Source organism: Schistocerca americana, chromosome 1, assembly GCF_021461395.2.
Source record: "Schistocerca americana isolate TAMUIC-IGC-003095 chromosome 1, iqSchAmer2.1, whole genome shotgun sequence".
Taxonomy (NCBI): domain Eukaryota; kingdom Metazoa; phylum Arthropoda; class Insecta; order Orthoptera; family Acrididae; genus Schistocerca; species Schistocerca americana.
In genome coordinates, this window is record NC_060119.1 from 189,795,832 (window position 1) to 189,819,573 (window position 23,742).

The window sequence follows — 23,742 nt, forward strand, 5'->3', positions numbered from 1 at the left end:
GGTGAAGCCTTCCCAGCCGGTGAAACCCAAGGTTCAGCGAGAGAAGTCCAAGAGAAAGACCTCTAAGGTCAAAGAACTTGCGGTGGCACCAACCCCACCGCACCTTTCGCGCTCTGCGTCTGAGGATGAAGTCGAGATTCTGGCATCCGCTGAGGACCTTGATCTCGCTGGTCCCTCAGACGCCATGGATGCCTCTCGTACGGGTACTGAATCGGTGGCAGTGAGTGAACAAGCGGCGTAAATTGCCTTCTCAGTCCTTTCACGCCTTTCTCAGCCATGGACAGTATCATCCTCCAGTGGAACTGCGGCGGTTTTTTCCACCATCTAGCTGAGCTCCAACAACGTATCAGCCTTCGCCCTTTCTTCTGCATTGCTCTTCAGGAAACTTGGTTTCCAGCAATGCGAACCCCCGCCCTCCGTGGCTATCGGGGTTATTATAAGAACCGGGCAGCATATGAAAGGGTGTCGGGTGGCGTCTGCCTCTATGTCCTTCACACTCTGCACAGCGAGTCTGTCCCTCTCCACACACCTTTAGAGGCTGTCGCTGTTCGGGTGTGGACGCCACAGGCTGTTACCGTCTGCAGTCTTTACCTTCCACCGGATGGTGATGTCTCGCAGCATGTCCTGGCTGCGCTGATAGCCCAATTGCCGCCACCTTTCTTGCTATTGGGGGACTTCAACGCCCATAACCCTCTGTGGGGTGGGTCAGTGGCAACAGGTCGAGGCGCCACCGTTGAGCATTTATTGTCGCAGCTCGATCTCTCGATTTTAAATGATGGTGCCTTCACACACTTCAGTGAGGCGCATGGCACATACTCTGCCATTGACCTTTCAATCTGTAGCCCTAGCCTCTTACCGTCTGTCCAATGGAGTGTGCATGACGACCTGTGTGGTAGTGACCACTTTCCGATCTTTCTGTCACTACCACAGCGTCACTCTTCTGGGCGCCCTAGCAGATGGGCTATGAATAAGGCTGACTGGGACTTGTTCTCCTCCACTGCCGCTCTTGAGCCTCTCTCTAATGACGACATTGATGTGGTGGTTCAATCGGTCACCACCGGCATCGTTACTGCCGCCGAATCTGCCATTCCCCGCTCCTCTGGGTCCCCTCGGCGGCGGACTGTGCCTTGGTGGTCGCCTGAGATCGCTGCAGCGATTACAGATCGCCGGCGGGCGCTACAGCGTCACAAGCGACATCCCTGCATTGAACACCTGATCACCTTCAAACGGCTGCGTGCGCGGGCCCGCAGCCTTATCCGCCAAAGCAAGCAGGAGTGCTGGGAGTGGTACGTGTCCACCATTGGCCTCCATGTCACTCCATCGCAGGTCTGGGCCAAGATTCGACGCATCTACGGCTATCAGCCACCTGTCAGCGTCCCTGCGCTCTCACTGAATGGAGCAGTTTGTACTGACTCCGATGTCATTGCAAACCACTTAGCAGAGCATTTTGCTATGAGTTCCGCTTCTGTGTATTACCCCCAGGCCTTCCGCTCCATTAAAGAGTGGATGGAACGTCGGAGCCTTTGTTTCGCACCAACCAACCAGAATCGTACAATGTTCCATTCAGTGAGTGGGAATTCTGCAGTGCCCTTGCCGCTTGTCCTGATACTGCTCCTGGACCAGATAGCATCCACTGCCAGATGCTGAAACACCTCTCAGTGGACTGCCAGCGACAGCTCCTCGACCTTTACAACCTTATTTGGGTCGAGGGTGAGTTTCCGTCGCAGTGGCGGGCAAGTATCGTTATCCCCATTCTGAAACCAGGCAAGAACCCTTTGGAGGTGGACAGCTACCGCCCCATTAGCCTCACCAACGTTCTTTGCAAGCTTCTCGAACGGATGGTGAGCCGGCGCTTGACTTGGGTACTGGAGTCTCGGGGCCTTCTGGCTCCGTCTCAGGGTGGGTTCCGTAAAGGCCACTCCGCCGCCGACAATCTGGTGAGCCTGGAGTCGGCCATCCGTACTGCCTTTGCCCGCCGTCAGCACCTGGTCGCTGTCTTTTTCGACATGCGGAAGGCATACGATACGACATGGCGTGATCACATCCTTTCTACGCTTCATGGATGGGGTCTTCGGGGCCCTCTGCCGATCTTTATCAGAAATTTTCTGTCGTGTCGTACCTTCCGCGTGCAAGTCGCAGCCTCATATAGTTTCACCCACGTCCAGGAGAACGGTGTGCCACAGGGTTCTGTTTTAAGTGTCTGCTTGTTTTTAATAGCCATTAACGGGCTCGCTGCGGCCGTGGGAAATTCTGTCTCTGCTTCCCTGTATGCTGACGACTTCTGCCTTTATTACAGCTCTACTGGCATTGCAGCTGTTGAACGTCAGCTACAGGGTGCTATCCGCAAGGCGCAGTCTTGGGCTGTAGCTCATGGGTTCCAGTTTTCGGCAGCCAAGACCTGCGTAATGCATTTCTGCCGGGGACGCACTGTCCACCCGGAGCCACGGCTTTATCTTGCCGGTGAACTTCTTTCAGTGGTGGAATCACACAGGTTTTTGGGGGTGGTTTTCGATGCCCGGTTGACTTGGCTGCCTCATATCCGGCAGCTTAAACAGGCGTGTTGGCGGCATCTAAACGCTCGGAGATGCTTGAGCCACACCCGCTGGGGCGCTGACCGATTTACCCTGTTGCGGCTCTACCAGGCGTTAATCCAATCCCGTCTGGATTATGGGAGCCTGGCTTATGGCTCAGCATCCCCCTCTGCGTTGCGGGTGTTGGACCCAATACTACACAGCGGGATCCGACTTGCCACTGGTGCCTTCCGCACCAGCCCTGTGGACAGCATCCTTGTTGAGGCAGGTGTCCCTCCACTGCGGGTACGACGCCAACAATTACTGGCTGCTTATGCTGCCCATGTTTTTAGCTTGCCCGGGCATCCAAATTACCGTGTCCTGTTCCCGCAGTCGGTCGTCCATCTGCCGGACCGTCGGCCCCGGTCGGGTTGTCCGATCGCCGTACGCGTCAAGGAGCTTCTCTGCAGGCTTGGGTTTTTCCCTGTTCCACCTCCTTTCCAGGCGCCTCTGCGTACACCCCCGTGATGTGTTCCTCGCCCTTGCCTTCGGCTCGACTTGGCACAGGGCTCGAAGGACTCGGTCCCTCCAGAGGCCTTCCGCCGCCACTTTTATTCCATCCTGGCCACTTATCAGGGCTCTGGAATTGTTTACACCGACGGTTTGATGGTTGCTGATCGTGTCGGGTATGCGCTAACTCTAGGGGACCATTCCGAACAATGGTCCTTGGCGGCTGGCTGCAGCGTTTACACTGCTGAGCTAGTCGCCATCTTTTGAGCCGTAGAGTATATCCGCTCCTGCTCAGGTGAGTCCTTCGTGATCTGTAGCGATTCCCTGAGCGGTTTACGAGCTCTCAACCAGTGTTTTCCTTGTTCTCGTCTGGTGATGGCTATCCATGAGTCCCTGCATACTCTTGCGCGTTGCGGCCGCTCTGTGGTCTTCGTGTGGACCCCTGGTCATGTCGGTATCCCGGGCAATGAACATGTTGACCGCCTGGCGAAAGAGGCCACGTGTAAACCATCTCTGGATGTTGGCCTCCCAGAGACTGATTTGCGGGCAGTCCTCTGCCGAAAAGTTTTTGCACTTTGGGACGCTGAATGGCGCGATCGGATCACACCCAATAAATTCCGTGCCATTAAGGGGACGACGACTGTGTGGCGGTCATCCATGCGAGCCAACCGCAGGGACTCAGTCGTCCTTTGTCGGCTCCGCATTGGCCACTCCCGGCTAACACACAGTTATTTACTGCGCCGGGAGGACCCTCCTGTATGTCGCTGCGGGGCAGCGTTGACAGTGGCCCACATTCTGTTGGCCTGCCCCCTTTTAGCTGTGGTCGGGCAGACATTTGCGCTACCTGATACGCTCCCTGCCGTTTTGTCTGATGACCCTGTTATGGCTGCCTTAGTTTTACGTTTTATTAGGGCAGGGAGTTTTTATTCTTTAATCTGAGTGTTTCTGTTTTATTTTATTGTTTTGTGTTGATTCTGGCCTTTGGCCTACAGTTTTAAACTAAGTTTTTAATGTGTTTTCGGTGGTTAGCTTTTCCATTTTTTTTGTTCCTATGGTCGGCCAACCAACGTCACACTCCGTGTGATTTTATTTCGTTTTGTCTGGTCCTTGTCTATGTTTCTTTTGTTCTGTGTCGTCTGTCTCCTATTCTGTTGAACATTTTTTATTCTCTGTGGGTATTTTTAGTATTTTGGAAAAAGGGACCGATGACCTCTGCAGTTTGGTCCCTTTAATCCTTAAACCAACCAACCAACCAATTGTTATTTATTAAGTGGAGACTCCATACCACTCTGTGCTTATTGCAATCAGTCATTGATAGTGCACCATTTTCTAACCCAGTGCCTATTTTATAACCTTTTATGTTTTAATGTATATTTGCCATCTGAGTTATCTGATATTTTAACAGATACAGCACGAGGTGTAGATCGCGTTTTATGAGGGTTGTCCATAAAATAAGGTTTCAAGGGCCTGCAGTTGTGAGGGACACTGTTATGCAGTATCTGGCCATCCTGTCATGTAGCTTGGTTCCCACTTTCCCACCCCGGCAAGCTGTCTGTGACACTCAGTCTTGGCTTGGCAGTCAATAAAGATCTAGCTCCCACTTGCTTTTCATGTCGGGTGTGAATTAATGCTACTGTGAAAAGTTGAAGGACCTTCACCGTGCGATCCAAAACAAGAGTCGAGGCATGCTCATGAAGGCAGTGCATTTCCATCCGGACAACACTTGTCTGCACATTGCCCACGTCACAATCAATCTCATCAACAAATTTGGATGGGATACTGTAACACACCTGTCCTACAGCTCAGACATAGCCCCTAGTGACTTCCGTCTCTTCCCTGAAATAAGGAAACACCTGAGTGGATGCATTTCACAAACAGAGAAGAGCTGAAATTAGATGTTTTAAGCTTATGCCTGCATCATAGAACCCTACCACCATTTCATGAAGGTAGCTTAAAACCTACCTTTGTGGAATGGCAGGAGAGTTCTGCAATGCAGGCATACATACAATGGTACACCGCATCCAAAGATGCATTGATCTCGACGGCAATTATGTCAAAAAATAAGTAAAAGTCTAAGCTTTCCACACATGTATTATTCAGTGCCAATAAACATGCTTTTCATTGCGAAAAATAATTGGGAACATTATTTTACAGACAATTCTCATAATTTTTATTCACAGTAGTAATATGGTGAAGGAAATTTAATTTTCAGCCTTTTGAGCAACCTCTTCAGTGTGGAAGTGATTGTTTTTTAGCTGTCCTAAACTGTAGGCTCTGAATATTATTGACTTCAGATTCATTCGGTAATTGGCCATTTTAAATTATGACGTGGGCTCTTATGTCCTCAGCTGTTTTGCACCCCGAAGAAGCAGCAGCAGCAGCAGCATGATGACAGGCACCTCACCCAAAAACTTGCCATGCTTTTGTTCACTGCCAGGTCTCCTCAGACAATCTGCAAGCACCTGCTAATATCTGCGAAGCTCTGGTTTTCTGCCAAAAGAAACTCAATGACACCTCTCTGCTTGGAACACACCTCCGTTTCACATGTCATTTTGAAGGCTATGTATAGTGCTGCTACCTATTGGAACTTCATGAAACTGTAGGGGAAGCAGGAATACTCCATTATGTCCTGAACAAATTCCACATTTTTTCAACCGAAATAAGCCAAAAAAATAATGTGTTGCATTACTTACTGATGTGCCTTGTAGCACCTCAAAATTCTGCATATGACTTGCTAATTTTACATTGAAAGCAATTCTCAGAGACAGTTTCCACTTCTAAGGCACTCATCTATTCCAAGTTTTAACAACTTATAATTGAAAAGAATGGTGGAATGTCCCCGTTGTCTGCTCTGCAAGATACTTATATGTTGTCAGCCAAGAATTATATTGGTGTTTTTCTCAGTCAAACATTTTGTTGTTATTATTATTATTATTATTATTATTATTATTGATGATGATTATTCAAAATAGGCTTGAGTACAAATCAGTGAACAGCTGTTTCTTGACATTCTTTTCTTGTCAGTGGCCACAGCATTCGGTTGGCTTAATGAAGTTAGACATAAAAGAATGCTAGCAAACTAAAAGCTTGAAATTTCTTACTTGCAAATGGACACACAGTGACAGTTACACTTTAGGATGATTTGGGGGTAATTGGAGGGTCAAATGCCACAGTGGTGCACTCGGTCAAGTAAATGCAACGCTGAGGGCACCACCGAACCATAAACCAGACTCCCATAGTCAAGGCGGGATTGAACAAGGGCTCTGTATAGCTGCAGCAGCGTAGGGCTATCTGCACCCCAGTTGGTGTTGTCCAGGCAACGGAGGGCATTGAGGTGCTGCCAGCACTTCCGCTTAAGCTAATGAAGGTGAGGAAGCCAAGTCAATTGGACGTCGAAAACCAGTGCTAAAAATCGATACATCTCCACTACAGTGAGGGGATTGTCAGTAAGGTAAAGTTCTGGTTCCGGATGAACGGTACGACGCCAACTAAAGTGCAGAACACACGACTATGTGGTCGAAAACTCCAAGCCGTGGGCTACATCCCATGACTGCGCCTTGTGGATGGCTCCATGTAGGCGCCGCTCAGCAACACCAGTACTGGTGGAGCAACACGAAATGCAGAAGTCGTCTGCATACAGAGAGGGTCAGACGGACGGCCCTACAGCTGCTGCTAGACCATTAATGGCCACTAAAAATAGAGATACATGCAATACAGAGCCCTGCGGGACCTCATTCTCCTGGATAGGAGGGAAACTATGAGAGGCACCAACTTGGACATGGAAAGTAAAAAGTGACCGGAAATTCTGGATAAAAATCAGGAGCAGGCTTAGAATACCCCACTCCTATAATGTGCCAAGGATATGATGTCGGCAGGTGGTGTCATATGCTTTTCGTAAATCAAAAAAGACGGCAACAAGGTGTTGGCGTCAGAAAAAGGCTGTTTGGATGCCAGACTCGAGGGACACAGGTTATCAGGGTGTACGATTGTGGTTTGCGTCCGGTCTCTTCGGCTCATATATGTATACCCCCGTGGTGTACCTTCAGCTGGATTTGGCACAAGGCCCGAAAGACTCATACACTCCTGAGGCCCTCCGCCAATGCTTTCTTTCCATCCTTGCCGCATTTCACGGCTCTGACATACTCTATACCGACGGCTTGATGGTTGCTGGTCGAGTTGGTTATGCTTTTACTCTTGGGGATCGATCTGAACAATGCTCATTGCTGGATGGCTGCAGTGTTTTCACTGCAGAGCTGGTAGCCATCTCTCGCGCTCTAGAGTATATCCCCGCTCCTGCTCAGGTGAGTCCTTTGTCATCTGTAGTGACTCTCTGAGCAGTTTATCAGCTATTGACCAGTGTTTTCCTCACTCTCGTCTGGTGATGGCTACCCAGGAGTCCATCCATACACTTGCCTGTTGCGGCCGCTCTGTGGTTTTTGTGTGAACCCTAGGTCATGTTGGCATCCTGGGTAATGAACATGTTGACAGACTGGCCAAACAGGCTATCAGTGTTCGGAATATGATCTCCAGTCAGTCTCACGGCAGAAAGTCCTGGGTACCTAGGGTGATGAATGGCACACCCCACCTTCACCCAACAAACTTCGGGTCATCAAGGAGACTATAGGTGTGTGGCACTCCTCCATGCGAGCCTCTCTCAAGGACTCAGTTATTCTCTGCCAGCTTCGCATTGGCCACACCTGGCTGATGCACAGCCATTTATTGCGCCGTGAGAACCCACCTTTGTGTCGCTGTGGATCAGTGTTGACAGTGGTCCACATCTTGTTGGACTGTCCGCTTGTAGCTGCGCTCAGGCAGACGTTTGTGCTGCCTAGTACACTTCCGCACTTTTAACAGATGACGCTGCAATGGCAGGCTTAGTTTTAGGTTTTATTCGGGCAGGGGGCTTTTATCGTTCAATCTGAGGGTTTGTGTCTTTTGTTTGTTGACTCTGGCCTTTGGCTTACAGTTTACGATTGGGGATTTTAGTGTCTCTCTTGGTGGCTGGCTTTTCCATTTTTGTTTCCAAGGTCTTTGTCTTTGTCTTTCTTGTTCTGTGTCATCCCTTGTCCTCTCCGTTGCTTGTTTTTATTCCTTGTGGATGTTTCACGGTCGTGGAAAAAGGGACCGATGACCTTTGAAGTCTGGTCCCTTCAACTCCACAAACCAACCATCCTAAAGGAAGGAAAACTAGATAGGCTAAATCTTTACAGAGAATGCAGAACGAATGCAAAGAGAACAGTTGTGATGAATGCACAAAGGTATCCTGACAGACATTGTCCAACAAGTGACAGTTTAGCTAATGTGCAAATAATTCCTTTCCCTCACTTGGTGTTGTTACTTATGTCAACCTGGTTATCCACATTGTTCTCTGTATTCCTGTGGTTTTGTCCTCCTCACCCTTTTTTTTTTTTCTCCAGCTTGGCATTTTTGTGCCCTCTTTGGATTTTGACCACGACTTCTAAATTTTCTCCCTGTAATTTAAGCGATTTGGGGAAGAATTCCTTCCTAGCGTCATTGGTTGGATTCCTCTCCCCCCTTCCTTCCCCACCATAGCCTCTCTGCCCCACGAGGTCATCAGCACTTGTAGTCAGTCCGTGTGGTAGGGCTGTTATTATTCATATGGCTGAGCCCCCTGACAACACAGGGATCACACTTCTGATAATGAGCTGTTGCCTCCCCATATATGCGTAGGAGTGGTTGTTTGTCATTCTGGAGTAACGGCCACCGTGCCAGACGGCCCTTGCTGTGGCTGGGTGGTGCCCTTGGGATATCCCCTGATCTCAGTGGGTCATATCAGGGCAGATGCTTGGCATGTGCAAAGTATCAGGCTCCAAAAATCTGGCCGTTCTTCTACAGCCATCTCTTCAGTTGGTAAGGGATCACTGAATACTGCTTCTTGCGAGCTTATGGCCTTCCCGTTCGTGGCTACACTCTGGGAAGAGGGCCAAGCTCGCCATCTTGGAGTGAAATATTTTCCCCGCTACCTGGTCTGTACTAGGATGGACAGGAACACATCCACTGCCACAAAGCCATTATTTTATGTGGAAAATATCAAAGACAAGTTGGGTGAAGAGGAGTCTCTCAGCAAGATGTGGTCAGGTTCCCTGTTGATCAAAACTACTACTGCCACCCAGTCAGCAGCTCTTCATGCTTGTGATCATTTTGGCAATATCTTAGTGTCCATTACACCTCACCAGTCTTTGAACGTGGTTCAGGGAGTCATTTTTCATACAGACCTCATCCTTCAAACTGATGAAAAACTTGGGACCAATGACCTCGCTGTTTGGTCCCCTGCCCCAAATTAACCAACCAACTTGATGCAGAACTCCGGGCTAATGTGGAATGATGGTGCATTTCCCATTTTGTTCAGCGTTTGCAGAAAGGTCTTTAGGGCAATCGCACTGATACCGGTGCCTTTATTCTGGCTTTTGAGGGAGATAGCCTCTTAGAAGGTCAAGGTTATGAGTTATTGGTGTGACATGAAGCTGTACATCCACCACCCATGATGTGCTTTTGGTGCTTGAGTTTCAGGCACATGTAATTCTGATGTATGGTGGGCCCTCCATGTGGTGACTGTGGACACCTACTCCATGAGGGGAGCCCTTGTGTTCTGTCACTCCTACGTGTTAATTGTCACTCACCAGATTGCTTATGAGAAAGAAAGTAAAATAAAATGAGAATAGGCCCCTGATAAGAAATTTGACTGACCTCATGCTCTGTCAGTAACTTCTACTTTTGTCTCTGTTATGTCCATTCCCCCTCCTCCCTCTTCCTTAACACAGTACCATCCCCTTCTCCTCTCCTTCTCTCCTGCAGTTTTCACACCCTCCCCTCTGGGTGCTGCTCCCCTACCAGCCGAAGAAGTACCCCCTTCTTTGGTGCCTGCCGGTGGTGAGGCTCCCTCTCAGGATCCCTCCCCCTGGCATCTCTCAGGCTGGAGGCCTGCTATCACAGCTCAGTCACAGGGCAGTCTGTGTGCCCGAGGTTACGTGCCCTCTTTTGGTTCTGGATCTTATAGAAACCTGCTCACCCTCTGTGTCCTGCCCTCTTCAACCTATGAAAGAGGAGGAGGAGAAGGAGAAGAAGTCAGAGGATAAGCGCCCCCCACAGTGCCCCGGAGATCCATCTCCCCCCTTGCAACGTGTGTAGGACCTCTTATTTATGGATGTCATCCTGTCCTTATTTGTGACGGATGATGACCTGACAGCGTGATTGGCTCCAGCCCATTTGCCTTCCATTTGGATACCTAGTCTGTGCTTACTCAGTGGAAGTGTACCACTGTCACCTCCTTATTGCCTTTTACTCAGCAGCTTGTGGCGTTCTCCAGCAATCTCATTTTACTGATACTCGCTCACCACCTCTTGTGGGTTCTATGCTTTCTGTCAGAACCGCATTAACCTCCTGAGGGCTTCTGGTGCTGCCTGCACATTAGTCTTTGCGGATATTGTTAGTACATGGATCCCACTTTGTATCCCATTGGAAACCGTTGCCATCCAGGTTCACTTGGATTCTGTGGTCATAATTTGCAGTCTCTATCTTCCTCCTGACAGGACACACACATCTGCTGCCCTAACTGCTCTCTTTCAACAACTCTCCCTCTCTTTCTCCTTCTTGGCAAATTTAATGCCCATTACCCTCTGTGGGGCAGTGCTTTTTCATCTAGTCAGGGGCTCCTCATTGACCAATCTCTTATTTCTTGCAGACCAAGACCTGTGCCTTCTTAATGATGGTTTCCCCTACTCATTTTTGTGCCACATATGGCACTTTCTGTGCGTTGGACCTTTTGTTCTTTTCTTTCCCACTTCTTCCTTTCTTACACTGGTCATCACACAATGAACTTTTCCATGACTCTCACGTTCCCTTCCCACCTCCTGATTACCAGGTTACGCTGCTGGTCTTTCCATCGGCTGATTGGCTTATAAATATCTCCCTGGTCATGTTTCCACCTTCTTTGTGAGGTTGTATTGATGCAGTCATCAGTGATCTGTCCGATACAGTAGTCCGCACTGCTGGCATTGCCATTCCCCATTTGACAGGCCATGTTCACCATCAGCCAGTTGCATAGTGGAGGACGGCCATTGCCACCATTATCTGTAATCGTTGTCACACAGCCATTGCCACAATTATCTGTGGTCATCATCACACCTTGCAACAATTGGAAACTGTGGTTTGGCAAGCCTTTTCTCAGTGCCGCCATCTTGTCATAGTTTTCTACAGTCTTCGTAAGGCCTGCGACACAGCTTGGCGCCATGTCATCCCTCCGTATGCTCCACAAGTGGGGTCTTCGAGGCCCTCTGCTGATTTTTATTAGCTAGTTTCTGTCCCATCAGTCAGTCGGGGTCCAGATTGGCACTGTTCTCACTTCTCTGTGGACCCAGGAGAATGGCATTCCATAGGGGTCCATATTAAGTGTCCTTTTTCTCATCATTGTTAATGGCTTCTGCCAAGGAATTGTTCACCTCTGCTCTGTATGTGGATGACTTCTATGTTTGTGTTAGTTCCCACTCAGTGGCCTCTGCAGGACCACGGCTCCAGCGTGCCATCCGGTGTGCTTCCACGTGGACACTCTCGCACATTTTCAGTTCCCTCCCCTTAAGTCAAGGATGTTGCATCTCTGTCGCCGTACTACGGTCCATCCCGATCTGGAGCTCTACTTCGACGTCCAATGCCTGTCCTTAGCTTACTTGGTTGCCCCCTATCCATCATCTGAAGGTTGGCTGTTTTCGTAAACTGAATGTTCTTCACATCCTTGTCCACACCTCCTGTGGCTCAGATCCTCCAACCCTTCTCCATCTTTATCGGGCATTAGTTCTGTCTCATACGGACTATGTTTGTCAAGTTTATAGATCAGCTATTCTTTCCACACTGCTCCCCTGGGGGGCCCAGTTCACCATCATGGTATCTGTTTAGCCACCAGTGCCTTTCACACTAGTCCAGTCAATGATGGTCTTCTTGTTGACACTGGGATCCCTCCCCTTTCAACTCGTTGGTTCCGGCTCCTATTTCCTATGCCATCACTATCCTTCAATTGCTTCAATTGGAAACTGCAGTTTGGCAGTTTCACCTGCTTACCCCTCCTATTCCTTCTGTGGCTTTGGGTGTCACCAGCCCTCTGCCCACCCTTGGGTGGGTTTACCGGTTGGGCTCTGCCTTGCTTCTCTCTGCCATGACTTCTATCATCCCTCCTTGTCCTCTTCCTCACATTCTCTCACAACGCCCCCCCTCTCCCCCTCTCCCCCTCCCCTCCTCCCCCCCTCCCCCCTGGCTAGTTCCTTGACCCCAGATGGATGGATTTCTTTAGGGCCAGAAGCCTCCATTGCTCTAGTGGTGTCCCATCGTTTGTTCCAAATACTCTTACGGGAGTTTCAGGATGCCATTATTTTTACACGGATGGCCTAAATCCACCACTCATATGGGATGTGCCTTCTCATCTACTGTTGGTATGGAACACCGTCTCTTGCTTGCCGTGTGTGGGGCTGTACTGTCGAATTGATGGCTATCTATCGGCTCCTCTGCTTCATTAAACGGTCCTCACTCACCAAAGTTTTGTGATGTATGGACTCAACAAGTGGCCTCCAGGTTATCGCCTTGAGTTTTTCCCACCAACCCTTTGTTTCTGCCATCCATGACCTTGTTGCTGATCTTGGTTGTGCTGCTTGGTTGATTGATTTGCTTTGGATTCCTGGTCATCTAGGTATCCTGAGTAATGAACTTGCTTATCCTCTGGAATGGAGGGGGGGCACCTACTCCCTGTTCTCCATGTCCCCTCTGGGCGCAGATTTGCGGCTTTACATTAAATTCCTTTATGCTCAATTGTAGGCCAACTGTTGAGAGGCTACTTCCCTGTCTAATAAACTTTGCACAATTGAGGAGACTCCCACCACAAGGCATTCTTGCACCTGCCTCTCCCGGTGGGAATCTACCATCCTCGTACTGGCCGTACTATTTTGACCTGTGTGTTTTTATTCGACAGTGAGCATGCAAACACGCTATCATTTGTCACTTCACCAGAGGAGTGGCACAAGTGGTGTGGAATTCTGGTGCTCGGTTTTGATGCAACATGAGGACAATAAGTTTTTACCTTCAAAGAATTCTACTTCCCAATGAAGCTACTTTTGCAAGTCATGGAAAGCTAAATGTAAGAAACACAGGGTGAAAAGAAATAACAGGCCAATTGTTTATTACAGACAAACTATAAAAGATAAACACATTGCGCATGTTACTGGGTAGAGGAAGGTTCAAAGTTCTGATAGAGCTGTGCTGTTATTTGTTTGTAGCAACATGGTGACCACATCACAAGAGAAACTGTTTTGTGTGTTGGAATTTGCACGAAGTCAGTCGTTCAAGTGCAGCATGCATTCTGCCATCGATTCAGCAAGAAGCTGCCTCTGCACAAGCAGATTTATGACGCATAGAAAAATCCGTGGAATTTGGTGGCATATGCAAAGGGAAGAGCACTGGTCAGCCACACGTCTGATGAAAATCTTGAGTGTATCTGAGATGCATTCACACAGAGCCTTCAGAAGTCCACAAGACAGACATGCCATGAACTTAAACTCCCTGAAATGTGTGATGTGTTCTTAAACAACACCTGCATATGAAGTCTCACAAGAAGTTGCAGTTACTGCAGCAGTTGCATCCCAGCAACATGACAGAAGATATGAATTTTGCATTTCAGTTCTCCAAGATATGGCAGAGAACACTTTTTCCGAATGACTCATGTATCAGGTAAAGTAAACCACCATAACGTAAGAATTTGGGGGTCACAAAACCCTGGCATTGCTGTCGAACATGAGAGACTAACTGAAACAGAAGATGTTTTGTGCTGTGGACCTATCTTTTTTGCAGAGGTATGTGATACCTGGAGATGCTGCAAAATTGGTTGTTTCCTCAATTTCACAAAGATTTGATTTCATTCATATTCATGATGGCACCTAGCCTCTGTTTCACCTTGGAGGGCAGCATTATGTTAAGAAGTCCATCTCACAATATTGGATTGGAAGAGGTGGGCAACAAGATCTTGTTAGTTGTTTTTGGCCTCCCAGATTACCAGACCTTACACCTTGTGATTTTTTCTGTGACAGTACATAAAAGACACAGTTTTTGTGCCACATATGGCAGCTGCCCTTCAAGATCTGTGCAACTGAATTGCTGAAGCTGCTGTTTCAATAAAAAGGGACCTGTTGATTCATACGTGACATTAAATGCATTATTGTCTTGGTATTTCTCAAGCAATACATGTTGCTCATGTTGAGTGTACGCTATAGTGTCTGTGTGAACGTAAAACTTCAAAACTTCCTCTATCCAGTAACATGCAAATTTGTTTCTATCCTTCGCAATTTGTCTGTAAGAAACAACTTAAATCTTTTCTTTTTTCTTTAGTTGCCCTGCACATATTATTGGGCAACTGATAACCCACACAGGCTGAGGCAGACAAAACTTCGGAGGCAGTGGTGTGTGATTGTTTGGTGCTGGGTTATAGGAGATTACATAATTGGTCCTTGGATCATTGAAAAAACTTCATCTACGTCTTCATTGATACTTTGCAAATCATGTTTAATTACCTGGCACAGGGTCCATCGAACTACCTTCACAATTCCCTGTTATTCCAATCTCATATAGCGCGCGGAAAGAACGAACACCTGTACCTTCCTGTACAAGCTCTGATTTCCCTTATTTCATCATAGTGATTATTTCTTCCTATGCAGGTCGGTCTCAATATTTTCACATTGGGAGGAGAAAGTTGGTGACTGGAACTTCGTGAGAAGATTCCTCCGCAATGAAAAACACCTTTCTTTTAATGATGTCCATCCCAAATCCTGTATCATTTCTGCGACACTCTCTCACCTATTTTGTGATAATACAAAACATGCTGCCCTTCTTTTTCAATGTACTCCATCAATCCTATGTGATAAGGATCCCACACCGTGGAGCAGTATTCTAAAAGAGGACGGAAAAGAGTAGTGTAGGCAGTCTCCTTAGTAGATCTGTTACATTTTCTAAGTATCCTACCAATAAAATGCAGCCTTTGGTTAGCCTTCCCCACAACATTTTTTGTGTGTTCCTTCCAATAGAAGTGGTTTGTAATTGTAATTCCTAGGTATTTACTTGAATTTGCGGCCTTTAGATTTGACTGATTTATTGTGTAACCAAAGTTGAACGGATTCCTTTTAGCACTTTTTGTTATTTGGGGTCAATTGCCAATTTTCGTACCATAGAGATATTTATTCTAAATCATTTTACAATTTGTTTTGATCTTCTAATGACTAGTTGATAAATGGCCGCGTCATTTGCAAACAACCTAAGACGGTTGCTCAAATTGTCTCCCATGTAGTTTACATAGATAAGGAACAGCAAAGGGCCTATAACACTACCTTGGGGAATGCCAGAAATCACTTCTGTTTTGATGACTTCCTGTCAGCTACTATGAACTCTGACCTCACTGACAGGAAATCACGAATACAGTCTCATAACTGAGATGATATTCCATAAGCACATAATTTCACTACAAGCCACCTGTGTAGTACGTGTCAAAAGCCTTCCGAAAGTCCAGAAAAACAGAGTCTGTTTGAAATCACTTGTCAATGGCACTCAACACTTCGTGTGAGTAAAGAGCTAGTTGTGTTTCGCAAGAACGATGTTTTCTAAATCTGTGTTGAGTGTGTCAGTAGACCATTTTCTCAGAGGTAATTCATAATGTTCGAACACAGTATATGTTTCAAAATTGTGCTGCATTTCAACGTTAATGATTGGGCCTGTAATTTAGTGGATTACACATACTACCTTTCTTGAATATTAGTGTGACCTGTGCAACTTTCCAGTCTATGGGTACGGATCTTTCGTCGAGCGAATGGTTGTATGTGATTGTTAAGTGTGGAGCTATTGCATCAGCATACTCTGAGTGGAACCTAACTGGTATACCATCTGGATCGGAAGACTTAAGTGATTTAAGTTGCTTCATTACTCTGAGCATATCTATTTCTACATTACTCCTGTTTGTAAATGTTCTTGATTCGCATTCTGGAATATTTACTTCGTCTTCTTTTGTGAAGGCATTTCGGAAGGCTGTGTTTAGTAACTCTGCTTTGGCAGCACAGTCTTTGATAGTATCTCCATTGCTGTAATGCAGAGAAGGCATTGACTGTGTCTTGCCGCTAGCATACGTCACCTACAACTAGAATCTCTTTGGATTTTCTGCCAGGTTTTGAGACAAAGTTTCATTGTGGAAACTATTATAAGCACCTTGCATTGAAGTCCGCACCAATTTTCGAGCTTCTGTAAAAGATTGCCAATCTTGGAGATTTTGCATCTGTTTACATTTGACATGTTGTTGATACTATTTCTTTGAATTCAAGCCACATCTGGTCTACACTTACAGTGTTAATTTGGAAAGAGTGGAGATTGTCTCTTAGGAAGGCATCAAGTGAATTTTTATCTGTTTTTTTGAATAGGTATATTTTTCATTTAATTTTGTAGGGTTTGGGGATTGCAGTATTCAATCTCGCTACAACAACCCTGTGTTCACTAATCCCAGTATTCGTTTTGATGATCTTTATTAACTCAGGATTATTTGTTGCTAAGAGGTCAAGTGTGTTTTCACAACCATTTACTATTCGCATGGACTCATGAACTAACTGCTCGAAATAATTTTCAGAGAATACATTTAGCACAATTCTGGATGATGTTTTACGTGTACCTCTGATATTAAACATGTATTTTAGCCAACATATCGAGGGTGAGTTGAAGTCACCACCAACTATAATTGTAGGAGTTAGGTACATGCTTGAAATCAAACTCAAGTTTTCTTTGAACCTTTCAGCAATTGTATTGAAGTTCTACCAGCCTCTTAGAGGAAGTACCACTTAAAATGCATTGATATGTGGTACCAGTACAATGAGTTCCCAGCTCACAATTTGCTTGTGGCTAGGACAGTGCCTCTACAGCTCTTTCCTGGTTACAGGATAGAACATAAAAGCATTATCAGTTAGTGTGTACTTTCTCTTGGTTGGATACCAATGGTTGTGTGCAACGATATCGAAGGAATATCTGCAGTCTATCCAGAAGTCCATGCTTCAATGCCTCCAAATATCTATTGCAATAGATGGTAGGCATTTCAAATGCTTGATGACATAAATAAATTCTCAGGAAAAGTTTATGACCACATTCATTTGTGATTTCCTTTTTGTTGCCATTGTTGATGTAATTTTGCAATGTAAGTATGTATCTTCACATTAAACTGATGGCATGAAGTTAATGTTTAACAATCTTCATACCTTAATTTTCTGTTTTACAGGTCCATTCAGTTTTTAATGTGCACCTCTCTTGCAAGTCACTGGCAGTAACAAAGAAAGTCATTCATTAACTGGTGAATCATCCTAAGATGCTATACCCTTTGCCATCCAGGTGGTGTGTCTCTCCAATCTCATGTGATCAGATTTCGGAGGGTGGAATGTTACTGAAATTCTCTCTTTTTAGAAGTAGTATAGTTACAGTAAAAGTTATGAAAAAGTGCAGTTGATGCTAATGTGTTTGGCTATGAAAGAGGACTACATGTCATTTGGTTCAGATTTTTTTTCACAATTCATTTGGAAGAAAACTGAATGATAATATCTTAAATGTTACAGGAAATATTTGAGGTGGAAAGGTTAGCTCTGTTACTCTACGTATCAAATTTCTCAGCCAACTCCCAGAGAATAAATCAAACAATGAAAAATTCAGGATGGAATAATCACAGTATTATGAAAAGGATAGTTACTACTCACCATATAGTGGACGTGCACACACGTGACCACAGGCTCTGGCTGCCAAGACCAGAGTGGTCGATCTGTCTACTCTGATGAATGCCTGTTTGGCTGAAAGCTTTGTTTGACATTCTTTTTGTTATGCCTATTTGTGACTCACATCTCCACTATATGGTGAATAGAAACTATTCCTTTTGTGATATTCTCAGAGAATAAAGGAGGTTAAAAATTAAGTTTGTTGTGTGGGGGCTTATGCACATGGATGGGTTTGTGACTTGACCATTAACATTCTAGCCAAGCAGACTGTACCAGCTATCAACAACAAATCTGAAATGGTGCAGATGTGCACAAGTAGAACTGACAAATCGCAGGAGGTTGACCTCTGGGAAGACATAAAGGAAAAAAAACCATTCATTAACAAGAGAAAAAAAATAGAAATATTGATTTTCTGAATGTAGGGAAACAGTTAGAAGAAACAGGATTCCCACAATTTACAACTCACATAGCCGAAGTTTGCATACCTGTGTTCAGTTGTAATGCTAACTGAAACACTGACAGGGGTGAGAGAGCACTTGAATTTTATAGTGTGTAAATTAGTAAGTTAAGGTTGTCAGAGTTTGTTACTGTCACTGTGAGCTGTGGTGCACGCAACATGGTGGTGTGGTTTGTGTTGGTGGCCAGCAAGCTATAGGTTGCCAATTCAAACCCAGCCACCAGCAATTATTTTTTATTTAATATTTATCATTTCTGGGAGGTTCCTGAAATCTCTTACATTTGTGTAATCTAGAATATTTGTTTGTATAAATAGTAGCACTCTTCATCAAAAAGTTTAATTGTGCTCTGGCAGTACATCGGTGTTTGTAAAAAGCTTGCTTTCAGTGCTGTGTGTTGTATTTCATTGATGACGCTTTTTTCGGATTTGGGCTTGAATGTGGTTATGATGTGATGCCTTATAGTTCTTAAATAAATAGCACAACGTTTATTCATGTCAAATTTTTGAACGAATGCAGTTTCTTGACTGTTACGTTAAAGCATTGTACTGATTAAAACAAATTAGTATTATTATATGAAAACATTTTATATACAGGATGGACATAAGTGTCCAGGAACACTTTCAATTATTTATTGCACAAGAACTAAACATTCCACAGACGTCGTACATATTGCATTTTGAAGAGAAACGCTGAAAGTTTTTTTTTACATACATTCTATATGCAAACCGTGAGTGATCCAGCAGATGTCAATACGGTAATCGAATTCTTGCCACACCCACCCCAGCATGGTATTGTTGACTATGGCAGTCACTTCCCGTATTCTCTCCTGGAGCTCTGCTACCTCACATGGTAGAGGAGGTAAATATGCCAGATCTTTAATGTGTCGCGACAAACAAAAGTCACACAGAGTGAGAGCTGGTGATCGGGGAGGCCATTTCATGAAACAGCTGTCCCCTACTGTAGCACAGCCTATCCATCGATGCGACAGCTCTGTATTCAGGTACCTACAAAAATGGAGTGGAGCCCCATCCTGCTGAAAGATGAACGGAGAGTCTGATTGCATTTGAGGCATCAGCCATTGCTGCAACATGTCCAATTAGTAATATCCAGTGACAGTGCACTCAACGAAGAAGAATGGCCCGTACAGTTTTCGATGTGACAAGGCACAAAAAAATTTACTTTTGGGGAATCACGCTCAAATTCAATGCATTCGTGTGGGTGCTTTGTACCCCAGATTCAACAATTATACCTGTTCACTTTGTCATTAGTGTGAAAGTGGCTTCGTTGCTAGAAGTTAAGTCATCAACAATGCCATCCCATCCTCATTCAATTGTTGCAACTGCGAACAAAACTCAAAATGCTTGTCTTTGTCGTCATCATTGAGCTTCTGCACTAGCTCCAATTTGAATGGTTTCATAGACAGCTTCTGTCGGAGGACTTTCCACACTGTCATTGGAGCCATTTCGCATTTACGGGATGCATGATGCACCAATTTCTTTGGACTTCTTATGAATGTCTCTCGTATGCTCTCCACAGTCACTTCACTCGCACTGGGACGTCCACTTTTCTTTGCCGGGCATAAGCAAACCATCATAACAAACTTGTTGTGCCAGTGGTAAATGGCCTTCGTTGTTGGTGGCTTCTTACCATACTTGGTTCTAAACATCCGTTGAACAGCTGTAACACACTTGTTTCTGTCGAACTCCAACACAAAAAGCTCGCTCCGCACCTGAACTCACCATGTTTGCAACTAGCATTGACTATCAGCAAATTACCAAACTACGCTGTGGTGGTATACGTGAAAAAAACTTTCAGGGTTTCTTTTCAGAATGACATATGTATCTCTGTACAATGCTTGGTTCTTGTGCAATAAATAATTGATAGTGTTCCCGGCCTTTATGCACATCCTGTATTTTATTATTGCTGTTATAATTAAAGTTATAGGCATGTTAATGGTATGTGTGATCATGTGCTTGAGGAGGGGGCACAAAACAGTTACTAACTGTGACACCCCCTCATCCTCCAGATCCAAACCCTGGACCTGCTGCTAGACTGCCAGGGTGTAAGCTAATTTACGTGACTGAGGAGACAGCCCTACTATGTTAAACATGAGCTAAGACAACAGACACTACGCTTAGAACCAGTTGAGGCACTGGGAACTGTGAGTGCCTAAAGAACACCGTCATCAGTTTTGAGGTAGTTGCATGTATGCATGCTCCTGGTATCTATTGAACAAGCTTATCTATACTGCAGACCCACATTGTATATTTGAACATTCACAAAAAGTGTTTCACTAATTTGTCTGATATTCACTTCCGTATGGGCCCACAGCTCAATTCTGTTGCTGTGCACTGCTCAGTTGTTCCCTATTGTCCCCAAAATAATTTATTATGTACATCAGATATGTAATAGTACTTTGTACTCGGAAGTAGATTGGCAATACTATAACATACTGTTCACTGGAGTCTTGAGAGGTCACTATTTTCTGCAGGCTACATTGAGGGAAAGCACAATGTCTCATTCCCCTACACTTTGTAGATTTTTGGCAAAATCTAATGGCCAAATATGTATATGGAAGTAAAATATCAATCTTGAAACACATATACTACATTTCATGCCTGGAGTGTGGACAGTTTTATCTGAGCCTCAAGTCACAAAAGTTGCATAATGAAAATGATGATAGTGAGTACCATGAAGTTTTGGAATGGTCCATGATTTTGTCCTTCATGTTCTGATACTAGTTTCACATTAATTACAGACTTTACTACTGCAAAAAATGTGCTGTTGTCGGCAGGCTATAGATGAAAATTTTCTGAATTAACATTAATACTAATAATCATTCTGAATATTTATTAAAATTTCATAATATAAAGTGAGTAAATGGGTAAATTATTTTTCTTAAGAAATATGGTATGTTGAAACTTTAAAAAATAAGTGAAACCTACGAGACTTATAGTTTGCTTATAAGTTTGGTAAGTGTGGTCATTTATTTGAACAATGTAGGAAAAAAGACGACTTGCTACTTACCATAAAGAAGATACGTTAAGTTGCAGACAAACACAATTAAAAGACACTTACTTAAAGCTTTTGGCCACACCTTCATCAGCAAAAGAGAAACACACACCATTCATAGACAAAAGAAAGCACAGCTTATGCACTCATGACTGCCAGCTCCAGCAAGGCCCAGGATCCTGGAGCTGGCCAGCATGTGTGCGTGAGGTGTGCTTGCTTTTGTGTATGCACAGTGTGTGTTTCTCTCTTGCTGATGAAGGCTGCAGCCAAAAGCTTTATGTAAGTGTCTTTTAATTGCGCTGTCTGCAACTTGGCGCGTCTTCACAGTAAGAAGCAATCTGTCATTTTCTACCTGGAATTTCCATTGTTTCTTTTATTTGGAGTTGGTCATTAAAAAAATGTGCACAGATTATATTAATTCCCACAGCATCATTACTTCGTAAAAAGTAATATTCCTGTAGGGTCAAGAATTTTGTAAATATAACTTACGTTGATTGCATAAATAATTTTGCTCTCATACTGACAGTTACTGGATGTCACTCCAATCTGCAGTTTTTGGCCAAGTATGCATGATGCATCGAGGGAAAGCCTGATATAGCGTATTGCACAGAGCTGTATTATTGTGCATTGTTTGCTGTATTGTGGAGCATTCGCTAAAGTGGTTTGAGAAACTGTAGTAGTGTGTTCAATTTGAAAGAGAGGTTTTTGGTATTTGATGTCTAATTACTGGACAAACAGAGATATGTTTTGTTAGTTTTGAAACTTATAAAGTGATTCCTTATAGATAGAACACGACAGTGAAAAAGTTATGTTAATGCATGAAACGACTGTGCAAGATACGGAGGTATAGAGGAGATCAAAGTCAGCCTCGTTGTTCACTACCCAAACTAAGTATTCAGCACCCAGATGCTATTCATTCAATCTGGAAATGGAGCTAGAAATATTTTAAATATATTTTTGTTGGTTACTAATGATTATATTACTTCTTTCCAGAGTGTGAAGTCTTAAGTAAAAATGCAAGTAAGAAAACTACACCTGAGAGCCGTGAACACAAGCCATCGGATTCTCCTTTACCACCACCACGACAGCGACACAATCCCTTCAACAGAATACAACCAGCTACAAGTTTGGATGGCCAGAACGGCTCTGGTTTTCCGCACCATTTCCGTTCTCATAGTATCCGGTCAGCACCAGGCAGATCTGATGGTACCTACAGATCCTATGAGAATGTTCCCCGAACTAAAGTGACTTTCAGAGATTTACATACTGCTTATGGTCGCAGAGTTCTGACTGATTTCAATGCATGGCGACACTCAAAGAGATTAGAGCAGGAGAAGAAGCAGGTGGCAGAGTCATCACAAGACTTACTCATTACACTGTAAGTCATTCATAAACCACAAAATCACTGTGGAGATATTAATCATATTGTTGATATTGCTATAATAATAGATATTCTGTGCTTATTACATTCAAAATGCATTGCTGCAGTACGTGGTGTGTACTTTATCTTATTTATTATTAAGGTCTCGAAAACTTGAGCAGTAAATAAACATAAACAAGTCATACTTATCAGTTGATGAATTAGGACCAAGTGAACAGATTAAAAAAATATATCTTCTGTTAAAGATAATGAACATTTGGTAACTAAAAACTGAGTTTGAAGTGAAAAAATCCACCATTCACGGGATGAAAATAGTATCACTTGATTCTTTGTCTTCAGAAGCTAATGTTATTTTGCATGTCTCATGACCACAAGAATATTATAGCTCTCTAGGAGTATATTATTTTCCCTTCATTACTGCTGTATTATTTACTGCTAATTTAGAAATGTAGGGGCAAAAGATGTATAATTGATGAGTAATGTCTATTTTGATTCTTGTAGCGTTTATAATGTGCACATGTGTAACACTGTTATTGTACAACATCTCAGTGACCTGATTATTTAACATGTATTTTCTTCATATTATTTATAAGGCTATGTAAGGTATAGTTGATTATAATAGAGAAGCATTAAATACATATATTTTCTTAGTGGTTTTGATGTACAGTGGCAATGACTGTTATGCAAGCTATCTTATAAAAGTCTTCCAATAGAAATTGCCTCTTGTTATTGTACATAAAAGTAAACATCCTGTGTTTTGTTTCTGTAATATTTATGCTGTGTAGAATTATTATTACATTATACAATCTGTAACTGAAAGGACATAACGTAAAATAAACTCATTGATACAATGTCCTTATATTTATCGTGCATCACACTACACTTTTAATGCACAGTGGAACGTTGCTTGGACAACCATAAGAGAAAGAAAATTGCCCTAGAAATTTTCACGTTTTTTATTATCGCATATACGAAAAGATCCGCGAAATATCTGTTATTAATGCTGTGCTTTGCTTTTCTTTATCATCATTACCTTTTAGCGGAATAAAATGTATATATGGAAGCTTTATTGTTCTGTATCTGGCCTACAATTT

At 44.2% G+C, this 23,742-nt stretch overlaps 1 protein-coding gene across 1 annotated transcript in view; it reads left to right on the top strand.

The window, feature by feature from the left end:
- Positions 1 to 23,499, top strand: part of LOC124581909 (sesquipedalian-1-like) — a 35,017-nt gene extending 11,518 nt beyond the window's left edge. The window contains exon 3 of the mRNA XM_047131312.1: positions 22,261 to 23,499. Coding sequence (XP_046987268.1) covers positions 22,261 to 22,649 — 389 coding nt within the window. The 3' untranslated portion in view covers positions 22,650 to 23,499. The remainder of the gene's footprint in view (positions 1 to 22,260) is intronic.
- Positions 23,500 to 23,742: the final 243 nt, after the last annotated feature.